The sequence below is a fragment of the Phalacrocorax aristotelis genome, chromosome 6, assembly GCF_949628215.1.
Source record: "Phalacrocorax aristotelis chromosome 6, bGulAri2.1, whole genome shotgun sequence".
Lineage (NCBI taxonomy): Eukaryota > Metazoa > Chordata > Aves > Suliformes > Phalacrocoracidae > Phalacrocorax > Phalacrocorax aristotelis.
Window position 1 is genome coordinate 25,385,319 of NC_134281.1, and position 20,360 is coordinate 25,405,678.

General features: G+C 39.6%; 1 protein-coding gene across 1 annotated transcript; it reads left to right on the forward strand.

The window, feature by feature from the left end:
- Positions 1 to 363: 363 nt before the first annotated feature.
- On the forward strand, positions 364 to 20,086 carry RAB43 (RAB43, member RAS oncogene family). Its single transcript, XM_075096706.1, has 3 exons — positions 364 to 684; positions 10,719 to 10,902; positions 11,813 to 20,086. Exons 1-3 carry the CDS (start codon positions 460 to 462, stop codon positions 12,064 to 12,066), a joined length of 663 nt encoding a protein of 220 aa, XP_074952807.1. The 5' UTR covers positions 364 to 459; the 3' UTR covers positions 12,067 to 20,086.
- The last annotated feature ends 274 nt before the right edge of the window (positions 20,087 to 20,360 follow it).

Sequence of the window (20,360 nt, forward strand, 5' to 3'; positions counted from 1 at the left end):
CCTAAAAATGAAAAGCCAACAAAGCAGATCAGCTGCACTTCCTGGATGACTTAATGGTGTAATTGCACCTGTTTATGTCTACGTGTCAGTAACTGTAAAATGTATCAGAAGGAATACATCACAAAGATATGTCACTCCAGCGGGAATGTGGACGAATACTCGCATGTGCAGGTCCCCCGCACAGGACTCGGGCACCGGTAGCGGTTAATGGCTCACCAGTGCCACTTAGGCCGGCGGACTAACTCCCCTGTTTGCCCGCACACTGCGGTTTACGACGGGCGGCGACCCGATCAGGCCCCACCGGCACCAGCCCACCGGGGGCTGGGGCGGAGAGAGGGAGGGGGCAGGCGGGAGGCGGGCCCGGCGCTAGGCCCGGCCCGGCGCAGCGCGGCAGGCGCTGCGCAGAGCAGAGCCTGGCTGCCCGGGGCGCCTGGCGGAAGTCCGGAGGGCGGCGGCGCCATGCCCGGTCCGGCAGCGCCGGGGGCAGCGGCGGCGGGGCCCGGCCCCGACCCGGAGGAGAGCTACGACTTCCTCTTCAAGCTGGTGCTCATCGGGGATGCCAGCGTGGGCAAGACGTGCCTCGTACAGCGCTTCAAAACCGGGGCCTTCTCTGAGCGCCAGGGCAGCACCATCGGCGTGGACTTCACCATGAAAAGCCTGGAGATCCAGGGCAAGCGGGTGAAGGTGAGCGGAGCGGCCGCCCGGGGTGGAGGGAGCGGTCCGACACCGCACCGCTCCGGTTCCGGGGCCGGCGGAGCGGGCGGGGAGCTGCGGCTCACCTCCCGGCCTGTCCCCCCGCCTCCTCCCCGGCGCCGCGGAGCGCGGGGCCGGGCGGCCCCGTCCCGACTGCCGGAGGAGGCGGCGGCGAGCGGTGCCCTCCGCCTGAGGGCATCCCCCGCGGCCCCGTCCCGCTGCTGCTGCGCTGGGAGGACGGGCTGCTCAGCGCCGGTGCCGCCTTCCCGAACTGCTCCTGCGGGCGAGGAGGGACCAAACGCATCGTATAACTTGTTTTGCTACGGCAGGACGAGCTGTGTAGCCGCAAGCCGGCCTGGTTTCTCATCGGCACCGCACGGACGCTGGTAAAGGCCCTGTTGCAAACCCTCAGGACACACTATGCCTTCGCTGTACTGTAAGTGCAGCACTTCTCTTTTCAGGCAGGCTTCTGGCGATGGTTTATTCACAAGCCAGAAGAAACCTCAGCTGGACTGTCGTGTTTTGCAGAAAGGGATGTGGAACTGGCAGATTGAGAGAAGCTGGGGGAGCGGTTGTTAAATTAGGCATATTAAAAGTTATCTTAAGACACTGATTACAGGGTGTCTCAAAGTGCATCTTTTATAGTTGTTCTCAAACCATAACTAATCAACTTCTGATTTTTTTTTTATGCTGGAGAAAATCAGCTCGTTGTTAGGGTTAGAAGGAGGATAGGACATTTACCAGGTGGAATTATCCTCGGGCTCTCAGTGGCACAAATTCACTACAACAGACTTGGCCTCTGTGCACAGAAGCATGATCAAACAGCAGGAAAAAAGGCTCAAAGCACCTTCAGTTTGTAGGGGGCTGCTGGAATAAATCCCTCCACCAGCCCCCTCTGGAATGGAGTCACACAGCTATCCTTACTTGTCCCCAGTGGGACTAAAAAGAACTTAATGCAGTCACTGCCTGGGACTTCACATGAAACTGTAAAGCTTTTGAGATGAAAGGTGACACAAATATGGTAATTGCAGTTGAATTTTGGTCTGTGTTTACCAAAGTAGGTGTTAAATTCCTCTATTGTCTTTTTCTTATAAATTAACCTTGGCTAGCAGAATATTGAGCAGAGAAAGTTGCAGAAAAAGGAAGAAATAAAGGCTCACATTTTTTTTTAGGAAAGGAGGGGTACTAGATATTCTACACGTAGTGAAGGTGTTTCCTTCCTTGGTAGCGTTACACTTTTTCCTGTCATGTATGGCTGGGGTTAGCAGTAGAAAAGGAAACTCAGATTTTCTGTTCGTGCTCTTAGTATCTCATCTGGCTTTCTAGCAAGTGAGCTGTTAGAAGTGGGCTTTCTCCTTTCAGATGGAAACCTGGCTCCATTTAAATACCAGGCACATAGAAAGTGACAAATGTGTCTGTTCCTGGTGCCAGGGGTCTCAGCCACAGACTTCGGGAGTAGGAGAGAGAGAGTAAGAGAGAGTTCAGGACGAAACCCAAACTTCCTAGGTGTGCTTTTTCATGTTGTCACTACTTACCCCCGAATATTCCTGTATTAGTAGTCAGCTGTAACAAAACCTGTGGGTTATTTCTAAGTATTTTACAAAAAGCAAGTAAGAAAATGTAAGCCTCTTGATGCTTGCTTTTCCTTTGGATTGTTCTGTACTTCCACTGAGGAAAAAATTAGGGGTGCGCAGATTGAAGAAGGGTATTTTAAGCATTATTTTAGGCAAATTAATCCAACATTGTTGCTGATTACCTTACAGACATTTTTGTTAGCTGCTGAGTCAGGGACACAGCTAGAATATGAAAAGATTTGCTTGAAGGTTTGGAGTTTTTTGGGCCTGTTAAGGTTGTATGTGAAGTTTAAATTACAGTCAGGCTTTTCCAGCTGGGTTGAGATTTCAGAGCAGTCCGTCTAATTGGGTAGGTTTGTTCAGCATGTTATAGGAAATAGAAAACACAGAGGCATTTTATTATACTTTTGTGAGCTCCCTTATAAAGTAGGTAAATAAATTCTTACCATCAGGTGTGTGTATCTTGCACACTTTACAAATTTGGTTCTGGTGTAGGTTATAGTGATTTTAGGAGGAGAGCTTTAGCTAGCTGAACAGATCGTATCCTAACCCATTAGTAAACAAGCCTGTAGATGTGCTCTTAGAGAGATACACTGTGTTTCTCATTGTTTCTGTCTCAGTCACGTGAGACAAACTTGCTTAAAAGAGTTTCAGATAAATTGTTGATTGGGATGCCTCAAATCAAGAGGTGTTCAGGAATGCTTAAAATAAAGTTTGTTTGACCTTACAAAAAGATCCTTACAAAAGCATGCCAAGGGATTCTCTGCGCTGCTCTGATTTCATTATGGGTTTATGCTACTCAAGACAGTATCTCCATAAGAAATGCAAAGCCTTATGTTCTTCTTAGCAAATGGTGCAGGAATAAGAAAATTCCCATTTTCGTAATGTTTCATAAGCTCATATTTAGAAGTTCCTTCAGAACAACAGTGTGTACAAAAAAGTGCCAAGGAACTTTTGAAAACTACTTGCTCTGCATCCCCAGTGGCCTAAGCTTCATTTTTAGTCAGGCTGAGTATAATATTACAACACAACTGAATGAGTATGAATCAGATGCTTATTTTATGATTGAAGCAAACATTTTAAAATTGTGTTAGTGTCTGTCCATTTATGTTTAGAACTTCAAATTACAGTTATGTAATATTTCTGAAACATTTGGAGCCCAAGGATTTTAAGTCTTCCTTTTGATGCATTTTTGTTGGATAAGGGGAAAAAAAGCAATGTCGTGATATAAAGGTTAAGGATCTGTAAATAACTTTTTAACTCAAGGCTTTCCTTGCATCTTAAAGCTGTATTCAAGTGTCTCAAATTATATTTCATACACTACTGCTTCATCAGCTACTGAAGCTGACTAAACTTCATATATAAAGAGGCATCAGTGCTTGAGAAAGGAGCTATTCATGGGCAGTCCTGATAAGTGAAACTTTCTCTTTAGGAATAAAACAGTAGAGTGCTGGTGGTGTAAGCTTCCCCCAATATGTGCTAACCCTGATTTGCTGAGATTTATCAGTTCCAGAGAGGAAGAATATGTAAGGTTGTCTGTGTCATCCAGTCTTCTGTTTCTCTTCTTGTTCTTTAAGATCTCCAATTCCAATTTGAGGTATTGTCCTCTGGGATTATACAAGCCAGTTGCCTCTGCGACAGGCAGTTGTGAGCCACGGGCTCCTGTAAGTGTTGGAGCTAAAAGGCAGGCTGCGTGGCACAGAGCCAGGCAGGGAATTAGCACATTGGGTTCTAATGGAACTTCAAAGTCAAAGTTACCTGTGATGCCCACCTTGAATTTTATCACAATGGCAAATTCTGACCAGCATATATCCAGAATCTCCTCCCCTCAGCTTTCTGAAAAGTCTACAGTCTATCTTCATTTATAAAAAATGCTTTACTATATGCTGTTTAACAGGTTGAAATTGTGACATACTAATCTCTAAAATACATCCTCCTTAGCTGATTAAATCCTAGAGTACAGACTGTAGTTCCCAAAAGTTGTGGTTGTTGACTTAATGCATAGTGATTAAAATCCTATTGATAAAATAATTAATTGTTCTTTGAGTGATAGAAAGAATCTGGCAAACAGAACAAAAATGTTTTGTAACTGTTATGTCACTGTAAGAAAATATATTTATAAAACAGTGGAACTAAGATTTTTTTTTACATAATGATGGGCAATAATATTCCTAAGTCCAAGTCCATGAATTTTGGATAGTAATAACAAAATTCCTTTTCTTCTGATTAATTTCCTCCTGAGAACTGATAAACTAATTGGATGACTTTAAAGTCTACTTGATGCTGTCATTTCATAGTGTTTTAATATATCTTTTTCTTTATGCCATAGTTTTTCTCCTCTCTTACTAGATCTTTCAGAAAGCAGCAGGAGAGAAGAACGTTTGAAAACAAATAAATTCCTTTTATAACATACTTTTTTATGTATCATCACACTGTTTAATTTACAAGCTTTTTCAGTCCATATGATATCAAGATTCTTGGCTTTTATTCAAGCCTCATAACTGTAACTCTATTCCTTTCAGAATGGCCCAAAATGTAATGTGTCATTATCTGGCCAAATTGCAAGTAATATAAAGTTATGACTTGATAACTGTCTTGTCTCCTGCCTGTTGTATTTAATAACATTGCTAAACAAATACAAATGAAGCTCTTCGTTATTACATGGAAGCAATGTTCTTTGAAATCCAGGGGAAAGTGTAGCGCTCTTCTCTGTCAGCTACTTCGATGCTCATAATGGTAGAGCAAACAGGAGTGCCACATTCCCAGCAAACAGGGATTCCTCATTCTCTGAAAATTTTGTAGGGAAACAATCAGGTGGAGCAGTTTATCCTAACTGTTCTGTGTATGAATATCACTTTAAAGTGAAATACATTGCTATGTTACTTTTGTTGCTTTTGGCAGAAGCTGTATTGATTAAATTGCAAGATTGTTTCAGTAAGTCGTTTTAGGAGCAAGTGTTGTGATTTGCCAGTGTACAGAAATGTGTATTATTGTTTGCCATTTGGGATGAAAGGATTTGGACATGGTCAGTAGGTTAAGAATCATTTAGCATGGTCTTCGCATCCACCATTTCACTACTGTGAAATTTTATCGAAGTTGCTGTATTTTGAAGAATTCATAGCACAAAAGTGCAATTTCTGTCTTTGTAAAGGAAGGTATCAGCTATAGGATGTACTTCGTTATTATTAACGCTGCTTCACAAGCAAAAGTAATCCTGAACTCCCATGATTAGAAGAATCAGTAAAGTACTTAATAAATGATGTAGGAAGTAAGGGAGGGAGAAATTATTTGATGTGGCTTGAGGCCATTTGTTAAACATTAACCTTTGATAAACTATGTTTATCAATGCAAGAAGAGTCCACATCAAACCATTTGATAATGCTTGTTTACTGTGCTCTTTGGTCAACTATCACTCACAATTTTCAACATTTTGTGTCTCTCTATAGTTGAAACTCTGCTTTCTTTAAGCCTAATCAGACATCCCAGAATGATTGTCCAGAGCCCCACCATAAATTTTACCACCTTCTGTTTTCATCCTTACATCAAGTTGAAAAACTCCTTGTTTCAATTTTTCTCTCGTGTCTCATCTTCCCATCCTGTGCCACTGTGAAGAGCCTGGCTCAGTCTTCTCAGTAACCTCTCATTGGTATGGGACAGCAGCTAACAGGCCATCTCAAATACCTATCCCATGCTGAGTAAGCCTGCTTCCCTCAGACTCTTCTCACAGGGTAGATTCCAACTACCTGACCATCTTGACAGTCCTCCCCTAAACTTGCTCCGGTACTTAATGTCTGTCTCGTATGGGGGCCCAAAACTGGATTCCAAAGTTGGAATCAAAAAGTGCCAGGTAAAGGGGAGTAATCACCTCTCTTGATCTGCTGCCTTCAGTCCTGTGAATACAGGTCAGGATTCTGCCAGGACACCACTGGCTCCAGGGCCTTTTCAGCACAGCTGCTCCCCAGCCAGTCAGACCGCAGCCTGTGTCCTTGCAAGGGGTGAATGACATGTACTCCTTCCCAACAGGAAAAGGGGAAGAAGCAAATATGAAAGATGTTCAAGACTTTGCCTAATGTACTTACAGAAAGCTCCAATTCTATGGTGATTATATGGAGTAATTAAAAGTCTCACAGGAGTTAATAGTTGGTTTAGCACTTTGCTATTCAGTACCAGCCAGTGCTAAGGGCTCTGCTGTCCAAAAAATCCAAAGCTAAAAGCAGATTAAAATAACCAGCTTTTGTAAGTAAATTGGCATCCAATAGGTATCTCCTTGTCTTTGTTCACTTAGGGTATTCTGTCATATTCCTTCTGAACAATGGGTATTTGTTCTTTATCCTGTCCTAATTTGTTACTAGAGATGCCCCCTCAAAAGCCTGCTACCAATCTCTTATTTCATAGCTGTTTTTCCTTAGTATCCTCAAAAGAACTTAACACAGTTCTCCAGCAATCCCACCTTCTCTCTGTGTGTTTTACACTAAAATTGTTGCCAAAGTGATTGCAAAAAAAAATCAGGAGTTGCTTAAAAAGGTTACTAAGTGACAGACATGGCTTCCATCACGTTATTTACAAAGCTGAAGCACTTAAATTGAGGAAATAAAGAACAACTTTGTGTCATATGCTGCATATGTGATACATTTACACAACACAAAAGAACATATGATCATATCTCTCTTTTTTTGTAACCTGTGGCTAGTACAGTTCATTTGGTATTTTGATTTTAATATCTAACTTATACTGAGGGACTCTTAAATGAGAAATACTAAGACTAAATTTTTTTCCAAAGAATTTCCAGTTGTTATTTCTTGTCAAGAGTTACATACTTCTAAATATAGCATAAAAGAGAGGATGTAAACGTTTTACTATAAAATGGTGGTTTTAAATTATAGTTGTGGTTGGTATTTATATATAGTTGTCATGTTTCTTTTTCAATAAATTGTCTGAAATGTATCTCTGTACACCTACTGGAGAAAACAGTGTTTACTTAGGATAAATACTGGTATTTTTGTAAAGACTTAAATTATTTTTTTAATCATGGATCAGACTGATTCATGCTATACAGAAATAGCTTTCTTAAAGTTTTCTAAAGACGCTGTCAAGCAAATGAAATGTTTTGCCTGTAGGAATACAGAGTCTTTAAATTGGGTAATCTGGTTCATAATTCTTGCATACTCTTTGTGTATCTGTAGTGATTTAAAATAAGACAGTTATTAAAACTTCAAACAATGTGACAGGGAAGGTTTTCAAGCTTCCAAATTGTAAGGAGTGAGTTGTTATTAGCCTCCCAAAAAGTACTTTTGCACACTGAGCATGCTGTAAGGCAGATTGATTCTTAGTAGCTGAAGCTACCATCTCTGCGTAGGTCTGCCAGAGGAGACTGAACAAGCACTCCTTACTCAGGTTCAGGTGAGGTTATTGGATTGGTTCACACCCACTGTCAGCAACAAGTTAAACTGAAGGGGCACATCCATGATTGGTTCAAGACAACTTTGCCATTGCTCTAAAAGATCGTCACACCTTCCTCCCCATGCAGTCTGCGTGCTTTCAGTACCATGTGGCTGCATAATTGGCGCTAACCCTTCAAACAAAAGGAAAAACCCTATTTTTCAGTTACATCAGTGAATTAACCATATGGTGAATCAGATTAACAGGTGCTAGTTGCAATGCAGGGAGAGGGCAAGGATATGCAGCTGGGGTAGCAAGTCTTTGATGACAGTATGGTCTTAGCTGGGCTTAAGCAAGTCGTTAAGCCAAGCCCTTATTTGACTGATTTTCCCTGAAAGAGCGAGCACTCCTAGCTCTGTCTGCCAATAGAAGTGATGGGAACAGTGACAAACAGGTGTGTCAGTTGGTATATATGTTTGCGAAGAAAGTGTCTGCTTATAGGTCTAATACATACTGTAGTCTCAGCAATGAAAGCAAAACCACAACAAATTGAAGATCATGTAAAAAGCTATATTCAAAGTCCTTACACAAAAGGGGGGTGACAAGTGGTGGGGTACAAACTTCAAATGTTGGAGGGAAATGGCCTACCTGGAGGGTATGAGCTGGGAGGAAGACTGCTGTCTGAGCTCCTGGGAAGGTCAAACTTGTGGGATGTGCTGTTCCCAGTAGGACACTCAGGGCTTCAGCAACTTTGTATGTTCAGTCCTGTGAACACACAGACATAAATGCTTGAATAAAAAATGTGTAGAGGTGCTGTGAAATCTTGCTAGTGACATTCTGAGGTTGCTCTATCACTATTGAAAGGCTGTGAAAATCGGGGAGGACCAGAAAAAGGCAAGTATCGTACTCATCTTCAGAAAGGGCAAGAAATCCTGGAAGCTACAAGCTGGTCAGGCCCATTTCAGTCCCTGGGAAAACCATGGAGCAGTTCTTCCTGGAAGAGTTAAGTTCTGACCCCACTTTGAGCAGGCAGTTGGCTTTGTCACCTCCTTAAAATCTGTCCCAACCTCAATGATTCTGTAATTGTATGGAATGTATTTATACAGAGGTTTTCCTATAAAATAGGATATCATATCCATATTATCCATTTAAAATCCAGTATACAGCTCAAGGCCTAAGACTGGCTTGCTCAGTCACACTGCAGGTAAATCATTTTTGGTTTATGGTACGCTTTTCACACAATATAAATAAATGTGTGATTTTGGGGGGTTTTGATATTGTTTTTTTTTATAAGTTCATAATTCTTCTGAATGCACAGGATCTCTTGGACCTCTCCCAAGAGCTGGGCAATTATTATTAGCCTTGTTTTGCAGTTGGCCTTATCACATATTGAGATTTAAAAGTACGTAACAGACACAAAGGTCTAGTGGGAGACTTAAGTACAGACAACATCATACATAAACCTGCCATGAACTTCCTTGTCCCTAGTAACTGTCTGTTGACTGCTCTAAATCATTTTCTGTTCCATTAATAATCATTGCTTTTTGGTTCTCTGAGTCCATTACAGTCCCTTTCCCTTCTCGGAGAAAACTCTTACCAGGATTGAGTAGTATTCTTTCATTGGATTGATTTCTTTTAAGCTGTACATACATCATTTGGGATCTAAATGCTTGTTCAGCACAGGAAAGTGATCTGATCAGTTCTGCTTAATCATGCAGCAGAGTCAGAAAATACAAACAAAATACTCGTGCAAAAGAAAGACGTGGAAAAATGATTCCATGTTATTTGGTAGAAAACGTCACTGGTGTGTTATGTGAAGTTGTTGTCAGCTCTTTAAAAGAAAGAAGTTCAGAGAGAGGAACTAATACATAACAGGTCCACAATATGGGAAGATTTAAGAACCCGGGAGTATTTGCTTCTGTCCTGTCTCAGTAAAGAGGAGATGCAGAATATAAGGAATGTCACCAAAAGACAAGCAGTGGTGTCTCGTTTATCGTTTGGGGATAGAGAAGTGAAAGTACAACAGGGGGACAGAAAATACAAAATTTGTAAAAGGAAATTCCTTGGTTTCATTGCTACTATATATTGAAGCCAAGAGCTTTTAAAGATTCAGAAAGGATTAGAGATTTATACAGAGAATGAGAACATCCACAGTTACTTTAGTAAAAAGCTCCTGGAATATAAGCTGTCATGTTCCAGGACATTAGACAACCTGTAAAACAAGAGGATTTAAAAAGACATTTTCACTATGAGCAGTATGTTGTGTTTGTCCAGTCTGAGTTATTCGGCTTCTTCCTCTAGAACATCTAGTAATGGGAACTCAAACCCTCGTACTAAACTCATAGCTGCTGGATTTAGGCAAAAGTATGTAAGCTAAGCACTTCTTCCTGCTCAGATGTAATGTCTGTTCTACCACCTAAAAAAGGGCAGGTAAGTAGACTGACTAGATCTTTGACTGACTTTATTGAAACATAGAATTGCTGGCATTTCTTTTATACATTCTTTTATATGTTCTATGTAATCCATATATATTATTTTAATTGTGTCATAGTTCCTTATAAAACAGCATCAGTGGCCTCAGATGATACCAGCACATTGTACTCCAGTCATTACTGCCCCTGTAGCAGAACTGGCAAAACCATGTCTGTACCTCAGACAATATGCTAGTGAAAACCCACCTGTGGTTTCAGTGACACACGAGATGATGAGCTAGAATGGCTTGGCTATGGGCTAATATCTTGTTTGGCTAACTCTGCTAGAGAAGGTGACAAAGGGGTAGGGCTGGACACACAAAAGTGATAATTTCATAATCTGCAACAGAAGGATGCATCAGAGCTCACCTGCAGGAACTGAGTTTCTCAATACAGATATAAACTTTGAGCAGCCAAGTGCAAAAAGGTTCTCCAGTGTATATTATGATCCTTAAATCATGAACAAAGGACTAGAAAAATGTGATGCCAGAATGTATTACATATAAGGGAGATTTATAATGAGGCTATTAAATCAAGTCCTATCTTTTGATTCAGGAGAGCTTGCTAGCCAGTGTCTCACTGTGTGCTTTGTTTTGTTTAGTTGCAGATCTGGGACACGGCTGGCCAGGAGAGATTCCGAACCATCACACAGAGTTACTACCGCAGCGCCAATGGAGCAATCCTAGCCTATGACATCAGCAAGAGAGGCTCTTTCCTGTCCATTCCTCGCTGGATCGAGGATGTGAGAAAGTATGCCGGTTCCAACATAGTACAATTACTGATTGGTGAGTTAAAAATATTAACACCAAGTGTTACAGGTCACTGTAAAATGTAATTAGTTGCAATACTTGCTTAAGATGGTTAAAAGTTTTATTTTTGGTTGAAGTTAAGATGTATGTAATAGATCTGATGGGAAATTTCCCTTTTTTTAAATTAGAAAGTGCTGATTCATCAAAACAGAAATGTTTTGGTTTGATTACCTTCTGTTAAGAAATAGCAAACTTGTATCAGAAGCCAGCTTTGCATCCTTTGCGTCTCTCTTAACAGAGAACTGTGTACCCAAGTTTTCCAGGTTCTGAGGCACAGCTGCCATGGAGCTGTTCTCATGATAAGGACCATAAGGTTTCCAGTGGCCAAAGAAGCTCCACCATATCAAGCCGACATGTTTTGGTGAACTGGAACACCCACATACTTCAGCAGACAGGGAATTTCGGAAGGACTTCAGGGCAATCGGGGTTTGTCAGTTCTCTGCTAGAAGTTCTGCTTCCCAGCCCCAATGTTTCTGACTGTGACATGGCTCTCGGGGGCCTGCAGACCCACTAATACAATGTCAGTAGGATTCTGGAGTTCGCTAGGAATCAGCAGACTGCTGTTGTTTTCACAAAACGGTTTTAGCTTTCATTTCTTGCCCATTTTTCTTCTGTTAAGGTCTACAGCCACCACTATTTGGTTACTGACCTTTTCTGTTCTTTATACGAGTCAAACAGAAACACAGGTTGGAAAGGGCTTAGGAGATTTAGTCCAACCTCCTGCTCACAGCGAGGCTAATGTGAGGTTGGTCAGGGTCTTTTCAGTCAAATTTTGAGAATCTCCAAGAATGGAAATTCTGCAGCTTCTCTGGGCAACCTGAGAATCTCCTGCTTACTCTGACATAAATAGTCATTATAAATTACTCTGTTGTTTCTTTTTCTTCAGGAAACAAGTCTGACCTAAGTGGCCTTCGAGAGGTTCAGCTGGAAGAAGCTCAGAGTCTGGCTGAACACTATGATAATATCATCTGTGCCATAGAGACCTCTGCGAAAGACTCCAGCAATGTGGAGGAGGCTTTTGTGAAGATGGCTACAGAGCTCATGATGAGGCATGGAGGCCCTATGTTTAGTGAGAAGAATACTGACAGCATCAAGCTTGACAGCAAAGACGTCGTAGAAGGCTGGGGGTGTGGTTGCTGATATGAGCTAGGTGATATCCCTAACTTTACTGGAATTTAGATGGTGCTTCACCTAATGCTGAGTAGCATGGTAGCCATATTCTCCTCCTCCTGTGAAACCAGCAATTTTGTAGAAGTTAGACACAATCCTGTTTGCTTTGGTGTCTTATTTTTAAAAAAGGGACTCTTGAGAGGCAGTCCTAAAAGTCAAGCCCTCTGAAAAACTTACTCAACATTTGTCCCCACCATTTTCTTTTCTGTAACCTTTATACAAGTTACAAAAGCAGAGGAAAAAACTTTGAACTGGTGATGTGGGTGGGGAGGCAGATGGTTGGGGAAGAGACTGATGCATACCCAAAGTTCTGAAGATGTAGCATGGAACTGTCAGCAAAGGAGGTCACTTGTGGAATAGGCAATCTTGACAGTGTCTCTTTAAATCCTCAGCACTCCACCAATGACCAGAAAGTGACAGTGTCTTTGATAATGGTATTTCAAGTGTCAGATGACCCAGTGTTTTGCTTACAGGACCAAATAGCAATCACCTGTCCTATGGCATATGGATTGCTAGTTAGTATTGGAACGGGAGTTGGGGGGGAGCCTTTTCTCAGGTTTCATTATTTTTTTTTAAGTTATCATTTAACAAAAAGCAAAATCAACCTGAGCAATATCACATGACTTGCTGTCAAGCAGGATTGGACCAGTGTAGTAGTTATACTGCCTTGAGAAAAGGGTAGATGCATTTCATTTGTTATTGTTTGAACAGTGATAGCTCCCTTTTCCAAGTGGGTATCATTGAGTTTTTGCCCTCAGGTCTCTCAATTTCATTCCATAACTCAAGACCTGCACCACTGGAAAGAGGAACTAGAGAAACCTTGAACTGACTGGTAGCCATGATCTCCTGCCACGTGCCTAATGGTCATATACAGGGTTAATTCTGGTCATACATTTGACATTATGTTACCAGAATGTTTATTGCTTAAGTGGCATATGTGGATTTTGTTTTTGTTTTGGGATTTTTTTTTAGACCATCTCTTTAAGTACAATCTGGGCATGTAACGGGAAAGAAGACCTCAGAATAGCTGAAAACTGCATGCATTGCAACTTCTTGGTTGTAAGAAACCAGCATCTTTTCAAGTGATTCCTTCCCAACTTTGTATTCAACTGCTTCCCTTTCCCTGTCACAAGTTACCAATTGCTTTTCATTTCTTGAAAACACTCAGCTGGAAAATCTTTCACTGTTGATCAAAAGTCTACACTCTTAAGTAAAAGAGATTTCATAATTCAACTACATATAGTTGTCTTTCAGATTCAGCTCTGTATTGTACATTGTAGATGCAGTTGAAGTACTGATGGCAGCGGTCCTCTCTGCACTTACACTCTCAAGCACCTTACAAAAATGGATTTGCAAAGGGAGCAGAAGCAGGATTATTTTTAACCCTGCAGTCAAAGCAAAGGTGTTCAGAGGTGACAAGTGATTTTTGCAATCCTGATAACTCTGAAGGAGTTCATTTTCAGAAAGCACCCACTTAAAGTGAAGTCACTTGTCCCTTTTGAAAATCTTGATCAAAAAGGTATTGGATTGCTTTGCTACGAGGGCTACACCAATTTTTAGCCATTCAATATATCCAGTATGAAAATCAGGAAGATTTAAGAAAGGGCTAGTGGATCCTGATTTCAATAGTATTCACCTACCTACAGAAAATACTAAACCATTCTCTGGTCTTTAGGGTTTTTTTTAAACTATGAGGTAGATAACTGAGGAGTTACGTATGCTTTGTAGCCTGTTTGCTTCTAATCTAAGGCATTAGTTTTCAAGTTTCATAGTTGTAAGAGCAAAAGGGCCTTACATTTTTCAATTAGTATAGTTTTCACAATTCTAATGTTTTATATGGAAGGGCAGGTTGAGCTGCAATACTCAGTAGTATTTTTGGATAATTCTCCAGAACATTCTCAGCTCTCCTACATCCACAGATAACAGGCAGTAAGTGTCCAGCAGTGGCTGGACTCTGAAAATGAGAATTGTCCAAACTCTAGACTTGTTAGCGATCAGTGAACCCGCTATTCCACTCCTGGGAGAAACTATGAAGACCGTCCAAGCTAATACTCAGTCCTGATGACTGCTTTTCCTCCTGGTTAGATGGTCCTTAAGATACAGAATACTAGCAAGCATTTGAGTTTATGTCACAACATAGTGTAGTTTAAGTCTGTAGGTCATAGTCCTGCAGTTCTGCATGCTTAGACGTGGACCCTCAGATAAGCTCAGCACCTAACTATTTGCAGAATTAGTGCCAAATTATTTAAGCTGTACCAATAAAAATTCACACACATTTAAAAACAGTATTGCTGCTACTCATTGAAATCAGTAGTTTACATTGTAACTTGTCTTAAAACTAGAGCAAGATGCAAAATGAACATAAATTCTGCTTCCAATGCAGTCACTGAATGATTGTGTTTTTACAGTAGGTGGAGAACTGAGGAATTACCCATCCATTTCCTTAGTTTTGAGGTTTGTTTAGTAAACAAGTAGAATCAGAGCAAACGCTATACTTTTCCTTACAATTTGCCCCCTTATATCTCTTTAGCTAGTCTTGAAGGTTGAGATTCTGCAGGTTAGTCTGTTTCAGTCAGAAAATGTGAAATACAGCATTGGTGATTTGTTTGCTGTGTTTTCAAATGAAGGCAACAATTCAGATTAGTTTTCATTTTGCTGTAGAAAACTATGTGTGCTGGTTTTGGTTGGGATAGAGTTAATTCTCTTTACTGCAGCTGGTAAAGCACACTATGGCTTTGTCTTCTGACTCTTGGCCTTTCTATGCTGTAACAAGTGTAATGCAAGTTTGCATGCCCTACCTAACTGAACAAAAGGGAACAAAGACTGAAGACCTGGTTTATTTTTTCAGGTTAGTAGCAATTATGAATGACTGCTTGGGCTGTCAGTAGAGAAAGGTTATTTCAATTACCAAACCCTTTCTTTGTCTAGTAGTAATAGCACAATACTCCCAAGACTGATAGCTTCTTGACCAGAATTAAACAGTAAATGTAACTTAGAACTTTTCACTCCCCTTCTGAAGACTTTTATCAAATCTGTAATTCACACACATAGCTATTTAATTCAAGTATTAGGAAGACAGTCCTGTTGGGTTAATTCCATTAATCCTATTGAAACCAAAAGAATACCTGGGTGAAGAGAGTAAGTAGCGATAAACCTGAGATTTACGGGTAAAATGTCAGTTTCAAACCTCAGGTTACAAATGTGCACTGATCTACATCAAGTGAATAGTTCAGTAGTGCATGATCAGAGTTCACAGCATAAACATTTGCCAAGAAACCTGTTTACTGGCAATTGAGCATTAACAAGACTATGGTGCAGTAATTGCTATTAAGCAGATCTCCTTGGCTGACCATGTATTTGCATTAGTATTTATCTTTTTTTTTTTTTGGCAGTACCCAAAGTATGCAAAACATTACAAAAACACAGAAAGGGACGTTGATCCCTGCCTCGTAACACTTAGGAGTGGAATGCAGAGGCAAATACTGAAATGAAATCATCAGCAGAATGTGGTTCCCAGGAGCGTAGGCATTGTTACCCTTTGTATTGATTTTGATTTAAGCTAATTTTCTCTCTAGTTACTCATCCAGTCCATCATCGTGGATGGAACTTGCACAAATATTTATAGTTATGTAAATATAATACCAAATAAATGTCAGCCCAGAAACCTGCTAACACTTGCTTTGCAAAACAAATTTTTTAAAAAATGAATATACTTAAGAACAGAGGAAAAGTCCTAATGATTTTATCACCCTCACTGTACTGGAAAGCACGTCACTTTTGGTGGGGTAGGGGGAAACTACAAAACTAAATGAAGCTCAGCTAACACTGCACAGAGTTCTAAGAACTTTATGAAAAGCGGAGCTCTTGCTCAGTTTTTTCTTTGCCTTTAAAGATCATATTTATTTGAATAATAGAGCTGATTGTCATGTGCAATATACATGCATTACTGCAGTAGTACAGTACGGTATGTACACATGCACACAGTAACACCTTTAAATAATATTAAAGCCTTTCCTTGATTTGCCCCATTATGAGTTACACCTCTGTTATTTAATCTCATAGTCCCAGCCAGTTGACTGTTTGAATATCTTTTGCCATCTCATGCCAGTCCTGACGGAACTGGGAGGTAGTAACATTATTAGTTTCTCATCATAGGATTGTTTTACTCAATGTTGCAATGAGACTCTCTAAATCAAGATGATTTTGTATGTTATTTCATTAATAGAAATTGTTTATCTTTACCTATCCTGCTTCCAAAACATTTATCTATTAACAGACCACTGAAGTTTTACCCTATTGCATTATTTTGGGAGAACAGTGTCCTGGAGGAAAATGAAGTAAGAACAAAACAGAAAAATAAAGTTACTCTCCTTTTGGTAACTTCCAGCCTTGGAGAGCGCTCAGTTTAACCCGTCAGGCATTCTCTGTGGAGACCTCACAGCAACAAACCAGGTTTTTGGCAGAGTGTGCAACTAACAAACAGGGAAAATCCGAGGAAATAGTTACATTTAATTACAGTTGAATGAAGCGTAGTGACTTCAGAGTCACAGAGCAGAGTCCTTTATAATTGGGCTGTTCTCAGATTTGACAATTCTTTTCCATGCTGTAAGAAGGAATTAATGGATTTGGGAAATACTGTCTTAGTTTTATTTTTGTAGTATGTTTTGGTGCTGATTTTTCACTGAGATTTCAGTTAGAGAATCAGCCTCCTGGGTATTTTAGTTTTTACTGGCCAGGTGATGTTACATTTCTTTTAACTCAATTGAATTGGGTTTTAGAGCTATTTGAAGCAGCAAAAAATCTCAGATGGAAGCATGTAATTATAATCCCCACTACGCACTTTAGGAAAAAAACCCCAAACTATTTCACAACTAGATGTTCTGATTTTCAGCAGAAGTTTAGCCCTCTGCTTTTTTTTATTATTTCATTTTAGTTTACTTGGAAAAGAGCAGGGTTACAGAATCAAAACAAACCAACCCACCCAAAAGTATATTTGCTGTCCATGGAATTGTTGCCAGAGGTTAGATAAAAATAGCCAGCATACCCTCCTGTCCTGATCTTAGATGGCATTTTTTTTAACATGACTGAAAAATATTAAAATGCACTTTAAAAAGAATTCTTTGAAGCACAAAAGGCTTGTGATTTTTTTTCACTCTTTTTTTTAACAAGGGTTTCTATTACTTGAATACTGGTAAAGGCAGTTACCTGTATTATGTTTGCAACTTTAGGCATCATTTAAGACAGACTGTCAACAAATGTCTTGTTTTTCCGTATGAGTCAGCAGCCAGCAGAACAAGGGAACACAATAACTTCACAAGAATGGGAAAAGTAAAACCTGGGAAGATTTTCTATTTAGTCTGATTAAATGTGCTAGGTTTAATCAATACTTACTCAGGTCAAAGAAAATGCTTTCTTTCCCAAAGGTAAAATAATACACTACACAAATAGTTATGGGTTTTCCTGTTAGCTTTTTGTACAACAGAAATTTGACAGAAGACGAGTGGACTGCTAAACTAGTTAAGTGTATGGTGACAGCATAGTGTAACATTTAGAGAGCTATTAAATTGGCTTAAACCTGTATTTAGAACCTCTTCCTTCCATTATGAGCTAAAAAGTATGTCTCTCTCCCCCAGGAGACCATTTGAAAACCCTTAGAAGATCCAAGATCGTACCTTGATAAAAATTTATTCAGGCTCTCTTCATCATTGAAGAAATCACTGTCCATGTTTCTTTTGCAAGATACTTTTAGACTTTGGTTAAGTTATTTCCAATTTGATTATCCAGCTGAACTGCTGACTGAGTTCTACTGACTTTCAACCTCAAATTTAACAGAAAACTAAGGATTAATCTTCATATCACAAAGCACTGAAGGGTCACGAGATAAAATATAACCAACAGGTTTTTGCACATGTATGCTCCTGTGACAGTTACTTAATATCTGTTACTTATGTTTATAATACACTGTACTCTGAAGTCAGTCAAGTCCAGCTTTGCGATCATACACCTGAGTAGGTAGTGTAGGTCAGGCTAAGGTATTAGGTAAGTACAGCAGCTTCACAAAGCTACTTCTGTTTAAGCCACTTCTGTCTAAGGTTTACCTAGCCCATTCAAAATTTGCTATTACAGCTAAATTACAAATTAACTATTTTCTTTTACCTTAGTCATAAACGTAACATTTTAAAAAATCGTACATCTATATCTTTCAATTTTAAAGCCTAGACTAGGATACTAAGAACAGTAGTCACTTGTTTTAAGCTTTTGTAAGAACATATACCTCATCGTTGACTGCTCTGTAGAAGTTTAAACCTTAATTCCCCCATAAAAATCACTCAGACATCTTAAAGTACACACTACTCAGATGTAATAGCTAGCTAAAAGGATCCAAGTTTCTGTAAACTTTAGCTTAGAGAAAGTACCTTACATATGACCAAAATTGTGGCAAGCTAGCTGTTATGATTTCTAATTCTTCAATACATAAAAAAAAAACCCCTTATGACACAAAGAGTATTTTCTCCAGATAAAAGCAGAGGAAAACATTAAATGGGAGACTATTTCCTTAGAAATTCTTTTTAAGGCACCTGACCAACACAATCTGTATACTTCCAAAAGCCAGGCTCTTTTCAGTAACTGCTAGGTAACAGCCTATTACACTGCACTGGGCTGTAGAACACGCAGTGATCAACACCCGTTTTTTCTGCAGTAAATTCTGTGAGCGTTATAGACTTGTGAAGATGTGAGGGAGTGATTTTGGGTATCTAAACTATTGTGCATGAAAAGAATGGTAGGAAGGACTGTCCTTTGAACACAGCATGCAAACTTGTCTTGACAATCTGAAGGTACAATCTGAAGGAGCTGAGTTTTCAGAGCCATTAAAGCCGCAGACAGATGCCTACCAATATATTCAAAAGCATCTAGTTACCATTGCAAAAAAGCACAGCAGTTGTGTGGAACTGGTTTTGCACTAAAGAAAAATAGTTAGCAGAAAAAAATATACATTAATGAGAAAGGTAGAGCATCCTGATTACTCTGTATTTTTCATGTTCATTCCCTATTTCAATGATGTAAGTAAGCATTTGTTCCCTTTATAAATGGTATTAAAATAGATTATTTTAAATGTGAAAAGTAGTTTGGTACCTGACAAAATAAAATGCTATATTGCTGTATACATTTTCTTAAGAGAGTGGTAACGTTGATGAGGAGAATAACTTTGGTAATACATTTTGGAGGTGTAACAATAGGGATTCACCAGTTAGAGCGAAGGTGAAGTGTTGGCATGGTGCTCCATATGCCCACCATTTCAAGACCAGGGGAAGCCAACGGATGAGATCAGACACTGTCCTGCTTGCCAGACTAAAGTAGATACAGACATATACTGAGCAGAAGGTGAATTTAGTTATTTGTAACAGTTTCTAAAGATTTCTATTTTATAAGATTTTTGATAGTCACATATGCTCAGTGCTGTCAACCAGCTTTTCTCTCTTTTGTGCCTCACTCACTGGTATCTGACAGATATAAAACCCACAACTCCAGAGACTAAATAGCATTCAGGTGAATCTGGCTCGCATACCTGTTGGGGAGAAAATAAAAATCTCTAATTCATACTGAATTCATTTGCTGCATTCCAAAATTATTCGAGGGGTTTGGATTATAACTGTTAAAATTATTCTGCATTTTCTAGGACAAATTTGTTGCTGTTTTTCAAGGTTTCTTCCAGAGATGCAGGCTCTACATTTCTAATCATCAGTAACTACTTAGCTTTTAAACTTTCTTATCACAATACTGACTAGATCATTTGGAATATGAGGAGACAAGGGAGCAAGCTTGCATACTACAGTAATTTTTTATACTTTTCCTTCATCTATTTATGAATTTATTATGAAAAATATTTTTAAACATATGAAACCTGCTTTTTGTTGTGAGTTTTAGTAAAGTAGTGGATACATTGTACTGTGTATCATTAAAAAGGTTTAATTAAACATTTGGCAATTAATATATTTTGTTGTTATTTTAGGCATGTACCTTGCTGTGCTTTATTATCAGAAACAAAATCAAGTTTGAAGAAATTGCATATCCTATTCTACAGTGCTGTATGGTCTACTCTTACACAAGATATGATCTAATGTACTCTTTATTAAACAAACAGTGCTTAACGCTCTTCCTCTTACCCTTACAACTGTCCATCACTTACATAAATGCATGTACATTAAATTATTTCAAAATAGTAAACTTGCCAGCGTAACTGCCAGAAATATTAAGAATGAAAG

Coding starts and splice junctions, on each gene's coding strand:
- RAB43 (XM_075096706.1), top strand. CDS start 460: ATGCCCGGTCCGGCAGCGCCGGGGGCAGCGGCGGCGGGGCCCGGCCCC. Junction 685..10,718: donor TCCAGGGCAAGCGGGTGAAG/GTGAGCGGAGCG, acceptor TGTTTTGTTTAG/TTGCAGATCTGGGACACGGC. Junction 10,903..11,812: donor CATAGTACAATTACTGATTG/GTGAGTTAAAAA, acceptor CTTTTTCTTCAG/GAAACAAGTCTGACCTAAGT.